At 39.3% G+C, this 15,183-nt stretch overlaps 3 protein-coding genes across 3 annotated transcripts; all 3 read right to left on the bottom strand.

The window, feature by feature from the left end:
* Nucleotides 1-496: 496 nt before the first annotated feature.
* On the bottom strand, nucleotides 497-1,120 carry LOC130140994 (dirigent protein 22-like). Its single transcript, XM_056321561.1, has one exon. It carries the CDS (start codon nucleotides 1,118-1,120, stop codon nucleotides 626-628), a length of 495 nt encoding a protein of 164 aa, XP_056177536.1. The 3' UTR covers nucleotides 497-625.
* Nucleotides 1,121-2,316: 1,196 nt separating this feature from the next.
* Nucleotides 2,317-3,073, bottom strand: LOC115680753 (pterocarpan synthase 1-like). The gene has a single exon (XM_030604586.2). The coding sequence runs from the start codon at nucleotides 3,007-3,009 to the stop codon at nucleotides 2,446-2,448; it is 564 nt and encodes a 187-aa protein (XP_030460446.1). The 5' UTR covers nucleotides 3,010-3,073; the 3' UTR covers nucleotides 2,317-2,445.
* An 8,877-nt stretch (nucleotides 3,074-11,950) lies between these two features.
* LOC115680749 (uncharacterized) lies at nucleotides 11,951-14,427 on the bottom strand. Its single transcript, XM_030604582.2, has 2 exons — nucleotides 13,885-14,427; nucleotides 11,951-12,609 (listed from the first exon to the last, which is right to left on the bottom strand). Exons 1-2 carry the CDS (start codon nucleotides 14,165-14,167, stop codon nucleotides 12,227-12,229), a joined length of 666 nt encoding a protein of 221 aa, XP_030460442.1. The 5' UTR covers nucleotides 14,168-14,427; the 3' UTR covers nucleotides 11,951-12,226.
* Nucleotides 14,428-15,183: the final 756 nt, after the last annotated feature.

Here is a 15,183-nt window from a genome sequence, read left to right as displayed (position 1 = left end):
CGATTGTAATAGGTTTAAGAATTTTGTAGTAATTTTCCGGAAGATGGGTCATCTGGTTATTCTTCTCAGAAGGCATGTACATTACGGTGGACATTGGATTTGCTAAACGAGTATATAAGTTTCCTTATTTCTACAACTTTTCTCTTCATAAATAGAGAGAAAGATGATCCTTTATCAAACCTGAATCTGGCTCTCTCAATAAGAGTACTACTTGTGGTTGACACCCCCATTTTCGCTCCAGACTGGGACTCGGCATTTTCCTTATACCAAGAGCTAGAGCCTCATACTTGAACGGAACCTCTTTAATATGAGTAGTGTTGTTCAAAAAACTTCCGATACCGAGACTTATTTACTGATTAGGAGGACCTCTTTGCCATAAAACAAGAATGTTTAGACAACTTATTTCTGACCGTCGGATCAAATGGCATTCTCCACTGTGTCTTTCATTTTTTGCTTTCAAATTACCAAGGATAGGTAAGATTTCGGGCAACGGAGCTATCAAATTTCTGATCTTATAAATGACATTTGCGAGAAGACAGAGCCTTACAGTGGAAACACTTCATTTACTAGTAGGTCCCAATACTCTAAATCCACACGCAATTTGTCAAACGCGTTGGAAACTCCTCTAATCATGACGGATGGTGACATTGCACCGGATAACCGAGTGACCCCTCGGCGGGTCCACGGAGATAGTCTCGAACGTCGTGTAGCCTCGTGCGAACCGGAACTTCCCGGTGCCCCCAACTACCGCATACTCCCTGACCGCCTCGAACTGCTTGCCCGTGCCCTGGATCGACAGGGTGCTCCCGTTGTAGGCTTGGTTGACGAACACGATCGAGAACATGGCGTGAGTGCTTGACCCGTCCAGCGCCGATGTCACGTACATGCCCTGTCCCCGCCCGACCATGGGCGAGTCCTGGTTGGGCGTCTTGGTTATGAAGTCATCGGTGACGAACACCATCCCGAACTGGCTGAACGTCCAGAGCTTCCCGGCGATGCCTTCGACCGGGATGAGAGTGAAGTTGGCCCCGGAAGCGAAGTCCTGGAAGTACAACACCATCTCGGTGGTTTGTGGAGGTAGGGTTGCCTCTGATGAATAGTAATGCACGGGGTTTAGCATTTTAATTGCGAGATTGCAGCAGACAATAGCACTTTCAACCTGTAAAGTGCTAATTTCCCAGACTTACGTCCCCTGTAGATGCACATATATCTTAGTAAGCCAGAAGATGGAGAATGACCTCTCTGCTACTCAAACAAATATTACAGCAGTCGTGAGGAACAAGACCCTTCTGGTGGAGGAAAACTTTGGTGGCAATTCTCTTATGGATCACAAGCCAAATAAAGGTTTGGATTTGAGGGATAGTTTTTTGACTTCCAAATCCAAGACCAATCATCCGGAACAACCTTTATCAGGCTCATTGTTGATCACAAGATCATAGGCATCAGTAGTTCTAAACTCACCATTTCGCGAGAATTTCCAAGCAATGAGGTCCTCCGAGCTAGAACCGTGAGCAATAGGAATGGCACGGATGCATTGGTTAAGATCATCATCAAATACATGAAGATTTAAAAGGTCCAAAAACCTGCTCTAAGCAAAAAGTTGTTGACCATCATTTCCTCTTCACTTTATTAACATTTCCCTGAAGGACCAAATCCCAGCCAGTCATCCAACCAGAAGCTTATCTTTTTGCCACCCAACCAGAAACTTTTTTGCAGAGGCTAAATTGGCCAAAATTGGCTGGATTGATTGAATTAGCACAATTACAAAATATTTAGGACTGAATTGGCAAAAAAAGAAGTTGTTTAAGGCTGAATTGGCACGATTGTAATAGGTTTAAGACTTTTTTTGTAATTTTTCAGAAGATGGGCCATCTGGTTATTCTTCTCAGAAGGCATGTACATTACGGTGGACATTGGATTTGCTAAACGAGTTTATAAGTTTGCTTATTTCTACTACTTTTCTCTTCATAAATATAGAGAAAGATGATCCTTTATCAAACCTGAATCTAGCTCTCTCAATAAGAGTACTACTTGTGGTTGACATCCCCATTTTCGCTCTAGACTGGGACTCGGCATTTTCCTTATACCAAGAGCTAGAGCCTCATACTTGAACGGAACCTCTTTAATATGAATAGTGTTGTTCAAAAAATTTCCCATACCGAGACTTATTTACTGATTAGGAGGACTTCTTTGCCATAAAACAAGAATGTTTAGACAACTTATTTCTGACTGTCGGATCACATGGCATTCTCCACCGTGTCTTTCATTTTTTGCTTTCAAATTACCAAGGATAGGTAAGATTTCGGGCAATGGAGCTATCAAATTTCTGATCTTATAAATGACATTTGCGAGAAGACAGAGCCTTACAGTGGAAACACTTTATTTACTAGTAGGTCCCAATACTCTAAATCCACACGCAATTTGTCAAACGCGTTGGAAACTCCTCTAATCATGACGGATGGTGACATTGCACCGGATAACCGAGTGACCCCTCGGCGGGTCCACGGAGATAGTCTCGAACGTCGTGTAGCCTCGTGCGAACCGGAACTTCCCGGTGCCCCCAACTACCGCATACTCCCTGACCGCCTCGAACTGCTTGCCCGTGCCCTGGATCGACAGGGTGCTCCCGTTGTAGGCTTGGTTGACGAACACGATCGAGAACATGGCGTGAGTGCTTGACCCGTCCAGCGCCGATGTCACGTACATGCCCTGTCCCCGCCCGACCATGGGCGAGTCCTGGTCGGGCGTCTCGGTTATGAAGTCATCGGTGACGAACACCGTCCCGAACTGGCTGAACGTCCAGAGCTTCCCGGCGATGCCTGCGACCGGGATGAGAGTGAAGTTGGCCCCGGAAGCGAAGTCCTGGAAGTACAACACCATCTCGGTGGTTTGTGGAGGTAGGGTTGCCTCTGATGAATAGTAATGCATGAGAATGGATAGAGTGAATAAGAGAGAGAGACGTGAGAATGTTGAGGTGGTGAGAATTTTAGGAGCTGAGATTGGTGCCATTTGACGAACAAGAAGAGAAGGTGAGGCAGTGGGTGATGCTATTTTTCCTTGGCTAAAATGTGGGTTCGCTCCTTCTATTTTTTTAGGAGGGGGATTGGATTATCTATTCATTTTCTATCTGCAATCACGACCGGGCTAACAAAGTAGATGTCGATTGAGTCAACGAGCTTAATGACCAAAAAAAGTAGCTTTTGCTGGGTTTCTCTCTATCCTTATCCCGCAAGAATCTCGAGGGAAAGAGGATCGAGTTGGCCGCTACAAAATTAGGAATGACGAATCTATATATCAATGAAAATTTTGACTTTTGAAATCAAATACGAGTTGTTATTTGATATATTGTGAATAATAATACTGGTAGATGAGTAAAAGATACGGAAAGAGAGGAATTCGATCCTTGGACGCAAAAAATGATATAGATATTGGATATAGAAGAGGAAGAAATGCTTTCTTTCTTTTCTGTCATTTTTAATTATTTGTGAAGCCACCTCATTCGTTGAATTAATGTGATTAACTAGTTCTATCCAACCTTTAATTTATTAGATGGCATGGGACGTACGCATGGATGTAATAAAAATTGATAACATGGACCGTCTTGTCAATTCTTATCCATTCATACGTCTCTCCATTTTGTCATTTCTTATACATCCATATATTCCGTGCCATGCCGTCTAATAAAATGTTGTTCTAGATACTTTACATCCTTCAAAATCTTCGTGGAGTATACTTTTTTTTTAATGTAAACACAATTAATCTATTAATATCGTGCTGTCAAGTTGGATAAATTTAGCTGCTTTGGCACATGTGCTTGCGATCCTTGATCAGCGGCTAGAAGGGATTTCCCTTGGCTGTCCATTAGAAGCCCGACATTTATTTGTGTTATTTCCCTTGTAGCGAACGAATCAAAGTCAAGCTGCTAATATACTCGAGCTGCCAGGACCAAGTTCCACCAAAGAATGGCCAACTACTATAGCTCAAGCCAAGTTCTTGCCTCAACATCGAGAACGAACCGAACGATTTGAATTGTCGCGTATGAATAAATCCCAAGTGGCACCCATTGAATCCAATAGTTCAAAACGCTTTGGCTTCATCTTGGACCGACTACTCTCTTTCTCGTTTGGCAAATATGGATCAAACTCTATTTTGCTCACAACTTAGACGAGAGAGACCACAGGCCATGAGGCGTGCTATCGTCGATAGGAGGGGGGGTTGGGTGTGCAAAGCCAGGATTCAGAGAGTGGGACTGAGTGACTTAGGTAGCGAATAATAACCATTCTGTTCCGGAATGAGTTCCTGAACCAGAAATAGATTTTTCTATTTCTGGTTCCTGGATGAGTTTCTGAGAAAAAAAACCCGTTTGATAATGACAAAAAATTTCTATTTCTAGAACAGAAACCCGTTTGATAACAGCACAAAATTTCTATTTCCTGAAATAAAAACCCGTTTGATAAACAACAGAAAATTTTATTTCCAGGAACAAAAATCCATTTTTTTAGAAATGGAATAAAAATAATAAAAAATCCGAAAAATTCATAAAAATCTTTAAAAAAATTCAGAAAATCCCAAAAAATTGAAAAATTCCAGAAAAAATCATCAAAATGTCGAGAAAATAAAAAAAATTTAGATTTCGGGAAAATAGGAAATTTGTTGAATTTTTTCAAAAAAAATCAAGAAATTAAAAATTTCAAAACTTCACAGAATTGCTTAGAATACCTGTGGCCACCCACTTTTAGTGAAATTTAAATTTTTTTAGGTGCAAAAAAAAAATCAAAAAATCAAAAATTTCAAACTTCACATAATAGTTTAGAATACATGTGGCCACCCACTTTGAGTGAAATTTAAATTTTTTAAGGTGCCCAAAAAAAATTCAAAAACTCAAAAGTTTCAAAACTTTACAGAATGGCTTAGAATACCTGTGGCCACCCACTTTGAGTGAAATTTTAATTTTTGGAGGTGAAAAAAAGCAAAAAATCAAAAATTTCAAAACTTCACAGAATGACTTAGAATACATGTGGCCATCCACTTTGAGTGAAATTTAAATTTTTTTAGGTGAAAAAAAACATAAAAAATCAAAAATTTCAAAACTTCACAGAATGACTTACAATACCTCTAGCCACCCACTTTGAGTAAAATTTAATTTTTTTTAGATGCCCAAATGGTATTTTTTATTTTTTTTTATTTTTTTTGGTTCCTAAAGAAAATTAAATTTCACTCAAAGTGGATGGCCACATGTATTCTAAGCCACTCTGTGAAGTTTGGAAAATTTTTCTTTTTTGCTTATTTTTATTTTTTTTCGACACCTAAAAAAAATTAAATTTCACTCAAAGTGGGTGGCCACAGGTATTCTAAGCAATTATGTGAAGTTTTTTATTTTTTATTTTTTTATTTTTTTCGGCACCTAAAAAAATTTAAATTTCGCTTAAAGTGGATGGCCACAGGTATTCTAAGCCATTTTGTGAAGTTTTGAAATTTTTTATTTTTTTTTTTTTTTCGGCACCTAAAAAAATAAAATTTCGCTCAAAGTGGGTGGCCACAGGTATTTTAAGCCATTCTGTAAAGTTTTGAAATTTTTACTTTTTTGCTTATTTTTATTTTTTTTTGGCATATAAAAAAATTTAAATTTCACTCAAAGTGGGTGACCATAGGTATTTTAAGCTATTCTGTGAAGTTTTGAATTTTTTTATTTTTTTAATTTTTTTCGGCACCTAAAAAAATTTAAATTTCACTCAAAGTGGATGGCCACAAGTATTCTAAGCCATTCTGTGAAGTTTTGAAATTTTTGATTTTTTGCTTTTTTTTATTTTTTTCGGCACCTAAAAAAATAAAATTTCGCTCAAATTGGGTAGTCACAGGTATTCTAAGATATTTTGTGAAGTTTTTAAATTTTAGAATTTTTTATTTTTTTTTGGCAACTAAAAAAATTAAATTTTGCTCAAAGTGGGTGGCCATAGGTTTTCTAAGCCATTTTGTGAAATTTTGAAATTTTTTATTTTTATTTATTTTTTTTATTTTTTTCGGTACCTAAAAAAATTTAAATTTCACTGAAAGTGGGTAGCCACAGATTCTAAACCATTATGTTAAGTTTTGAATTTTTTGATTTTTTGCTTTTTTTTCTCATCTCAAAGATCGTGACTTCCATATGAATATGTGTGTTGAAGAAAATGAATTCCTCATAAATGGTTCTCACTTTTGTTCCAGAAATGAAAAACCAACTTTTTTTTTGTTCTCATTTCTGGTTTCAGAATCAGTTTTGGAAGCAAACTTGTCCCGGAAATAGAAAAATGAAATTGCGTTACCAAACGGGTTTCTGGTCCAAAACTGATTCTGGGAACAAAAAATCAATTTTGGACAGAACCAGAATGGTTTTCATGCAGCACCTTAGTCAGCTCTTTCCCGATCTCACAATGCCCTGTGCTGGAATTCGGAGTTAAGAGGACCGCGAGCACAGGAAAGACGATGGCAACACTTTTGAATGAATGGCGGAGAGAAGGCGATTCTGCGAGGGACACAACGGAAAATAGCAATCGCTTGGGGGAATTACATGTGTAACTTGGTTTTATGAGCTTGAGGCAGTCAGGATCGACGAGCGAATCAAGCTTCTTTATTAGCGTAACCAGCATATGCGCCCTGCGGTCATCTAATTTAGCGACAAACCATGCATTGATTCCTGAGGAAATCAATAAGTATGGAACGAAGAGGAAGGTATAACTATTGGGATCGCAATTTATGCATCCATTGGTGCAGATAATACCACTAAACCTGCTAATATATGAAGTCACAAAGATCCATGAGAGCAATTGACAAGTAAAACTGCTGGGACTAGCTTGAAGAAAAAGTACCAGCATATGCTGCCGGCCACTTCACTCCGTAGGTCATACTCCTTGTTCAAGTCGTCACTTGTCATATTTGACTTGGTCAAATAAAGACATATTTATAAATAAATAAAAATTCACTTGGTCAAAAAGGAAGCAACAGCGATATAAAGGGAAAAAAAAGATAAAGGGCACGTACAAAGAGGGAAAAGAAGGAAAAGGAAAGAAAGAAAGGGGAAACAAAAGGAAAAGGAGTGCGCGCCTCGAGATCTCCCTAAGCCAGATTAACTCCGTTTCGTAGCGCCAGGTAAGGATTAGAATCATTTGCTCATCTATTTGGAGTTAAACCATAAATTCGAAGTTATGTGAATTTCCAATTACGGGATTCGATTTAAGAGTTGTTAAGCCGTGGAATTATATGAAAATAATAAGTTAGAACGTTGTAAAGCCGTTGAGTTTTAAAGAGCTCAGCGTAGCGGACAACTTTGGATAATTGCTTTGGGCGAGCATTTTGTTGGCATGTAAGAGTTATTTTGTTAGCCATTAAGTTTAGTTTAGTCGATTCATAGTTGAGGCAGCATTTTACTTGTTTTCGACTTTGTTTCTTGGTTATTTGACGTGATTGCAAGCTCGTTAGTTCAATTAATTTTTGTTGTTTGGTTTTAGGCTTTCCCAGGTGAGTTGTGCTTGTCTCTTATTCGAGATCGTAAACTCATATTTCGAAAATAATATGGATTAGATATATCATGAGTTATGATATAACTTTTTTGTTGCATAAAATGTGGATTGTCTATTTAATACTCTTTAGTTAATATATATTTTAAACATTCACCATATATTCGAAACTTTTTTTTGCTAATTAAGTCTTAAATCTTTTGCATTTGTGCCAATTCAATACATCTGGCCAATTTTGGCCTACTAGCGCTAACATGGATGTCATCCGTCCTACATGGCGCGGGCGCTAACATGAACAATTTAAAATATTTTCAATCTTTATTTGATTTTTATTATTTCCTTTTTTTCTTTCCTTCTTCCCCTGGCCGATGAGGTCGACCTCACTGGCCACTAAAGAGGGCGAGCCTCGCTCACGACAGCGAGGGCGAGCTCGACCTTGCCCAACGACGGCAAGGGCTAGCCTCGCAGGCTGGGCGACGACGAGGTTGAGCCTCACCATGGCTGGGTGAGTTGGACCTCGCCCTCACTAGGGGCTTGCGAGCTTGTTGGCCTATGCCTTTGGCCGGTCGTCGAAGGAAGAAGGAAAGAAAGAAACAGAAAGAGAAAAAAAGAAAATAAATAAATAAATAATTCGAAAAGATATTAAAATATTAATATAAAAATTATCCATGTCAACGTTAGTTGCACCACGAAGAACGGCTGACGTCCACGTCAGCATCGGTAGGGCAAAATTGGCCGAATGAACTAAATTAACATAAATGCAAACGTTTTAGAACTTAATTGGCAAAAAAAAAAAAGATTGAGTTGTCACAATTGCAATAGGTTGAGAATTTTTTTTGACAATTTTCCCTACTAAGTTATCGATTGTTTCGGATTTGACTCAAGTAAGTAATTTGCCTTTGCCTTATTCTTCACTTAGGTAAATGATAGCAATCATCCCCCTACCAACTGTCCATCCATCCAATTTTTATATCATCTTATTTATAAGTTCACCAAATAGAGATGCGCCAAAAAGAGAATAAATACTCTTTAAGAATTCAATTAACGACAACTATAGACATATGCTTTTCCCTTTCAAAAACGATTGTTATCTAATATTATGGCAAAACATTCAATCCTGTTTGTCAAAGACGGATTCAAGTTCTTAATGTCCCATTTTCTACCAAATAAGCCACGCTTCCGTTTGCTTTATATATCAAAGTAATTGACTCATTTTCAAAGCAAAAGCAGATCAAGATGACTTGTTCTTCAACTAGATTGTTTCTGATTTTGACTATTATTCTCGTTCCGCTCCGATGTGGCAGTGAAGCGATAAACAAGAGAAAGCTAGTGTATGTTCAGATCGCCAACTATGTATCGGGACAAGTGAACCTCACAGTTCATTGCCAATCAAGTGATGAAGATCGCGGCTATCAGTTGCTTGTTCCAGGAGATTACTGGGGATTTCAAATTCGACCCAACATTTGGGGAACAACATTGTACTTCTGTAGCTTTGAATGGCCGTTTAATTTTCACCACTACGATATATACAAAGAAGATGATCCGGAACGCCCCAATTGTCACTACTGTTTGTGGAACATAGTACCCAGTGGTCCATGTTTGTTCAACAACGAAACCAAGGAGTATGACTTTTGCGATAATTGGAATTCTCTGAAAGGATCCGTGACAAGAAAACCCATGTTGTAATCGTATGAAGTGCTTATGACTTCGGTGTGTCGACTTTGATGGATCAATAATAACTCTCAGGGCATTGTGCCTTTTTTGTTTCACGTGTAAGAAAGTACTATTCCAACTTTAGAATCCAAGCAATGGAATAATCTCCAATTAGCGTTAATTGGCATCTTAATTAGATTTCTCACCCTTGAATCGCACTGAATTAGCTTTTGTAAAGAAAAACAGTTCACTAATGAGTGATGTGGAAATTATAACCGGTTAGTCAGAAAGTGGGCTGTATTTACACAGCATGACTTTACTCCTCTTACCAGTTATAAAAATCTATTTTGGAAATCAATCTATCTCTAGAATTGTTCTTTTTTTTGTTCTGTCAAACAGCAGAAATTTTTTTATTGTCTTCATTTTAAGAATGTGGCTCAAGGGTTTTCTTAATGGCGTAATCGCGTGATTATTGAGTGCTTAGGGTAATGAATTTTAAGAGGTAGTGGAACCCTTTGACAAAAATAGACTTGAACCCAGAATGAAGTGCAAAACACACATCTTCATCTTGTGCCAAACCCTCGAAGCCAAAACACGTGCAAAATCTTGTTATTATCAATCCTACAAAACCATATCTCGGTACATAGATTCAAGATTTCGATTCACCATATACTCGATTTGACATATTAGCCAACACAACAAACAAAGAAGTTCGCTTGTGGTTTCCTAAATAAAATCACTACTTTGGATTATTGGTAGATCCATCGTTAGTGTAAGAGTATTCTAACACATTCATCTTGTGATGAGTAATCCGTGTGTTGTAAGTTAATTTCGTAAATGCATTTTTGCACATGCTTTTAATCTACCGATGCATGTGTAATCTATTTTTTACACCAGTAGCGGACCTTGACATCGAAAGTGAATCAAGCAAGAAAAGGTAAGTGAAACTACTTTTGATGTCCACCAAATTGAGTTACTAATCCTTAGCCCAACATTAAACAGGATAGCCCATAATTCAATAACCATCTTATCCTTCAGAGGAGGAAATCCCCAATCCAAATTTTGAACTCTCTCTGATTTTGGGTTACCTATCACTTAATTTGTCTCTTTTAAAATAATATAAATAAAGAATAAACTCCACTGTCATGTCTATCCCAAGAACCCTAATAAGCCACAAAGTAATGTCATGGACATGCCATGACATTTACAGATGAATCTTTGACTTGTAAAGGAAACAATTGAACTCCAGCTAGATACACTGATCACAAATAGAAAGTCTATCAGAAATGAGGGATGCACAGTCATATGTGAAGAAGGTTTGTCTAGTTCTTATCGTTTTCCCAACAAGGAGATGTCATACCGTTACATTACATGCCTTCATCCACAATTAGCCAACGCATGAATTTTTTGCATAGAGTCCTAATTTTCGGGAATAGTATTCCAGGGAAGAAAATTTTGGTCTTAATCTATTCAATCTTCTCTTCAACTGTTGTCAAGTTGATGTTGTTGAATTAGTAGCAGCCATTGATTGATTATATGAGTTTTCAATGTTTTAAATATCGAACTACTTCAAGGTCGATGAGTCGAATAAATTTTTTTTTACAAAATGAATGCTGCTTTAAAAGAACATGAGGTAGATTGAGAGTTCCTATCATAATGCGGCCCAAGAATTCGTTGATCCACCATGAAATGATATAGGCCGATTGATTAATTTCTAATCAATATTCTATTGATTCGTCTGAGGTTATAGATAAAAAAGATTTGTCTAAGTTATTTCGTTTTGTTTTGTCCAAGATGTTCTTGTTACTTAATACATATTTGGATCAGGAAAAATTACCCAGCAATTCGTAAATTTATTGTACCGAAACCAATTCAGTCCTCAACTTTCCAATTATGCAAATTTAGTACTTAAACTTTGCAAGAAATTCCAAAATAGTCATTCCGGTCAATTTTTGGCGGAAATTGCTGATGTGGAGGTATGCCACGTAATTTGTTAGAAGGTTTAGAACTTACTTGGCAAGACCTTAAAAGGTTTAGGATTAAATTGGCACAAATCGAAGGATTTATGACTGAATTGTGTGATTTACGACTTTTTGAACAATTTTCCCAGCAAGGAGACCACAGGCTCTGAGGCATACTATCCTGGATTGGGCAAAGCCAGGATTCAGAGAATGGGACTAATTAGTTTAGTCAGCTCTTTCCCAATCTCACAATGATTGGGAAAGACACAGGCAACGCTCCTGAATGACAGTAAGAAGGCGATTCTGCGAGGAACAGAACAGAAAAGAGCAATCGCTTGGGGAAGAATCCCATATGCAGTTTACTTTCAAGAACTCGAGGCGGTCAAAACTGGGGGCTGAATTTAGCATCTTTATTAGCATAACCAACACGTACTCTATGGTCATCTAATTTTAGAGTTAGATCATCAAGGTCTGACCTCTGCGGAAATCGAGGAGTAGGGTACAAAAGTGAAGGAATAAATTATGGCTTGGGTTCACGAGTTATGCATCCACTGAACCTGCCCAAGTATGAAATCACAGGGAATCCATAAAGAGTAATTATGAAGCAGAACTGCTTATACTGGCTTTTAAGGAGTACCCGCATATGCTGCCGGCCAATTCACTCAGTAGGTCAGGACATTTTCATTTCTTGTGCCTGCAAACAGATCGATCTTTGTTTTCTAACCGAGTCGTACTCCTTGTTTGAGTCTCGCATTCGTTTGGTTCCCTCTTGGTTGAGGAGAAAATTGCAATGAAACATAACTTACCGGCTTTGCTTCTTTGAATTACACAAGACAGAATGGATAGAAGGAAATTCAGAATCCCATTTGCTGCCATGCTATACTGATTACATATATAAGGAATGATCAAAGAGTAAGTACCTAGTACAACCCTGATTCCGCCCAAAACCAACAAGTTTCCAGCACTCATCGCAAGGTTTTGTTCTTCTGTTTGTACAAGCAGATTCAACACGACAGCCGTACAGTCTTCCCTGCCTTCCCTGCCGAAAAACTATTATCTCTTTTAAAAAACACTCATGAAACTAGATCAAGAACTCGCCTGCTCCAACAAAACTTCTTGTCAAGTGTTCTTCTTGCCATCAGAATTGGACATGGAGAGATCAATAGACTCCAACTGACTTCGAAGGCTTTGGTTATCTGCAAGCAGGCGGTCATACTCTAGGAGTAAGCCTTCGGATTGTTTCTTTAGAGCCTCGGCTTCGGCTTCGGCTGTCTTGGCTTCTTTGTCTTTTGTCTCGTATTCAGTTTCCAGCTTCTTCACTTTTGTCCTCAGGGTGGCAATCTCTTCCTTCAAGCCTTTGACCTCCTCTGCACTGCCATTTTTCCCCTCGTCAATGCCTCGACTCTGTTTCTTGGCTGCCTCCATGGTCTTTCTGAGCAAGCGAAGTTCTCTTATGTAATGGTGCAATCTATCAATCATCAAAGACAGAAATAGCACAAATCCTGCAAGAAGTCAACCACATAGAATCAGATCCAACCCGTACCTACAACAATGATAATATAGGAGAGCTTAATGGTAACCTTTCTTCAGAGAAAGGTACCCAATGCTTTAAAACTTTGGCATACAACATCCAGAATTTTAGCCAAACGCATCATTAGTATTTCTATGGTCTTGTAATTGTATCTATACCCTTCTCTTTTAAATTTCTTTACCAGAGAGACGGCTGCTGGATACTAGTCGCTTGCAAAAGAAAATGATACAAAATTATCGGATCACTACACAGGTTAATACAGAGTGCAATGCTATACAGGTGAACCATTAGTTCAGGACTGAATGGCATTCTATAATCAACCCATAGTGATAAATCAAAACTAACAGATCCCCTGGGATTCAGACAGAGTTTTCAAACTTACCAAATATAAAACAAACTGAAGCAAACGCAATGAGCTCAAAACGTGGGAACTAACAAGACAACAGTCAAGCTCCAGTAAACCCATTAACGCAAAAACAACAAGGGAAGAAATTATCTGAAATGAGAAAATGCATTTCGCATCAGACAACATTATGCAAAGATCAGGCACCCCAAGTAACAGCACCGATATTAACCTACAGATTCAATCAATAAATTCTCCTGAATAACCAGTTACTAATTTAGTCCTCTAGGACCCCAACCATTCTGTTTTCTATAGCATGACCCAGATTATCAATGTCCAGGAATCAGTAACAATCCAGATCCACTGGGTCATGGGAACCATGTATTTTAGCTTAGCAATCAAATATCATGCGCTACTTCTCCGACGCCTGTGTCAGAGAACTCCAGTTCCAACCTATACGAGACAAAATCTCCAATGCACAAGAGTATGAACCAATCAGAGTTATCGTATAGAGCGACTGAACCAAGGCATGGAGTTTCGCATTCTAATTGCGGGATTGCAACTACAGACAGCAGCACTTTCAACTTGTAAAACTGCTAATTTGCCATAATTTACGTCCCACTGCAGATGCACTTTTATCTCAACAAGTCTCGTGACTCCTAACAAGTCTTGTGCACCAGCGCCAAATTGCTTCAAATCTAGCATCATCTCTTCCCCACCCTTTTCACCGGAGACCCAAACAACCCGATTAACGCGGAACAAAGAAGAACCCTAAGAGCTAAAACCAGCCGACGCATCAAGAACGCCAGCAACAGCTACCCTCCATCAAGCACGAAAGAAACCGGACAGCTTCGCACCAGCGGAGGGGCGAGCGAGCGAGCTATAGGGGAAAAGAATCCTTACCCATGAGAGAGGCCTCGAGCATGTGCTTGGACATGAGGACCTGGTCGGTGGGGTTGACGGCGCCGGCCTCGGCGGTGCGGCGCTGGATCTTGACCATGCTGTAGAGGCTGGAGGCGAGCACGACGAGCACGGTGGCGCCGACCGTCTTGGCCATGACGGGGCCCCTCCCGCGCTTGACCCGATCGAGGGCCATGATCACCAGCTTCCGCAGGGGGGTCTTGAACAGGAGGGTCAGGATCAGCGCCATCTCGGCGAGGATCACGGTGTACAGCAGCTGTATCATCTTTCCCGGAACAGAAAAGGGTCCCCCAAGAAAAACCCGGAATCGCGAGAAAAAGTGATGGGGAAAAGTTCTGCAGAGAAGAGAGAGAGAGAGAGAGAGAGAGAGAGAGAAGTTTCGGATTTGGTTGGTTCAACTACTGGTGTTTGTCTGGTGGGGAGGATTTATATAACGATGTTTTTGCCAGTGGGAAGGAAGGTCACCACGTCGGTACAGAGTGCTCCGCCATGCTTCTTTCATGTGCGACGCGTCGTCGCGTGCTTGCCGTGTTCCAAGGGTCGGCCCCTTCCTCCTTGCACGGTTGCGCCCCTCTTCGTTAATGACAAATCGTGTCCGAATCTTGATATCTTGTGATTTCAAAGAGTTTCGCAAACGGTTTTGCTTTTCGAAAATTAGAGGTCATTGGGACGATGGAAGTGCAATTACTTTCGTACGAGAGCTCGCTTGAATATGGTAACTTTTTTTTATCAATTACCTGAGCTGACACGTCGTGGAAATCGTAAATTTTGAGTCCGGTTGTGCCATGCCTTCAACAGTACACACATATGCTAAACTTTCTTTTGTAATTTTTCGGTTTGCCTTTGAGCGAGAAGACGAAGCAAGCAAGGAACGAGAAGTACCGCAGCTACACTTCTCTGTTCGATTAGGTGTTCGATTTTGGAAATCAGATTCATGATAAGTGAAAGAGGGAGCTTTAGCAAGAGAGCAAAACATTGTTTTCCTCTTCTTTGCTGTCTATTGCCCCAAATTGTTCAAAGGATAAGTGTACCAAAAATTCTAAAACTTGTCACGAATGTTAGCGTAGTTAAACTCTAAAACTTTCAAATGCAATCAAGTCTTCACACTTATCAAGTCGGTTCAATTAAGTCCTTTCGTTAACTCCATCCAACTAGACCAATGAAAAATGCTTATGTGATATTTTATGTTCTTACTTTCGCTCTCTTACATGGCATTTTATTTTTATTTTTTCAGATTTTACTTAAATTGGATTAGAAAAAGTTTAAAAGGATAAATTTGTT

This window comes from Syzygium oleosum, unplaced genomic scaffold (assembly GCF_021117445.2).
Source record: "Syzygium oleosum isolate NSW1041296 unplaced genomic scaffold, Sole_v2.1 Sole_v2.23, whole genome shotgun sequence".
Classification (NCBI taxonomy): domain Eukaryota; kingdom Viridiplantae; phylum Streptophyta; class Magnoliopsida; order Myrtales; family Myrtaceae; genus Syzygium; species Syzygium oleosum.
Note: the sequence above shows the minus strand (reverse complement) of the source record. Positions and strands in the feature narration are given on the sequence as shown.

Coding starts and splice junctions, on each gene's coding strand:
- LOC130140994 (XM_056321561.1), bottom strand. CDS start 1,120: ATGCTAAACCCCGTGCATTACTATTCATCAGAGGCAACCCTACCTCCA.
- LOC115680753 (XM_030604586.2), bottom strand. CDS start 3,009: ATGGCACCAATCTCAGCTCCTAAAATTCTCACCACCTCAACATTCTCA.
- LOC115680749 (XM_030604582.2), bottom strand. CDS start 14,167: ATGATACAGCTGCTGTACACCGTGATCCTCGCCGAGATGGCGCTGATC. Junction 12,610..13,884: donor GCTCGAGGCCTCTCTCATGG/GTAAGGATTCTT, acceptor GACTTCTTGCAG/GATTTGTGCTATTTCTGTCT.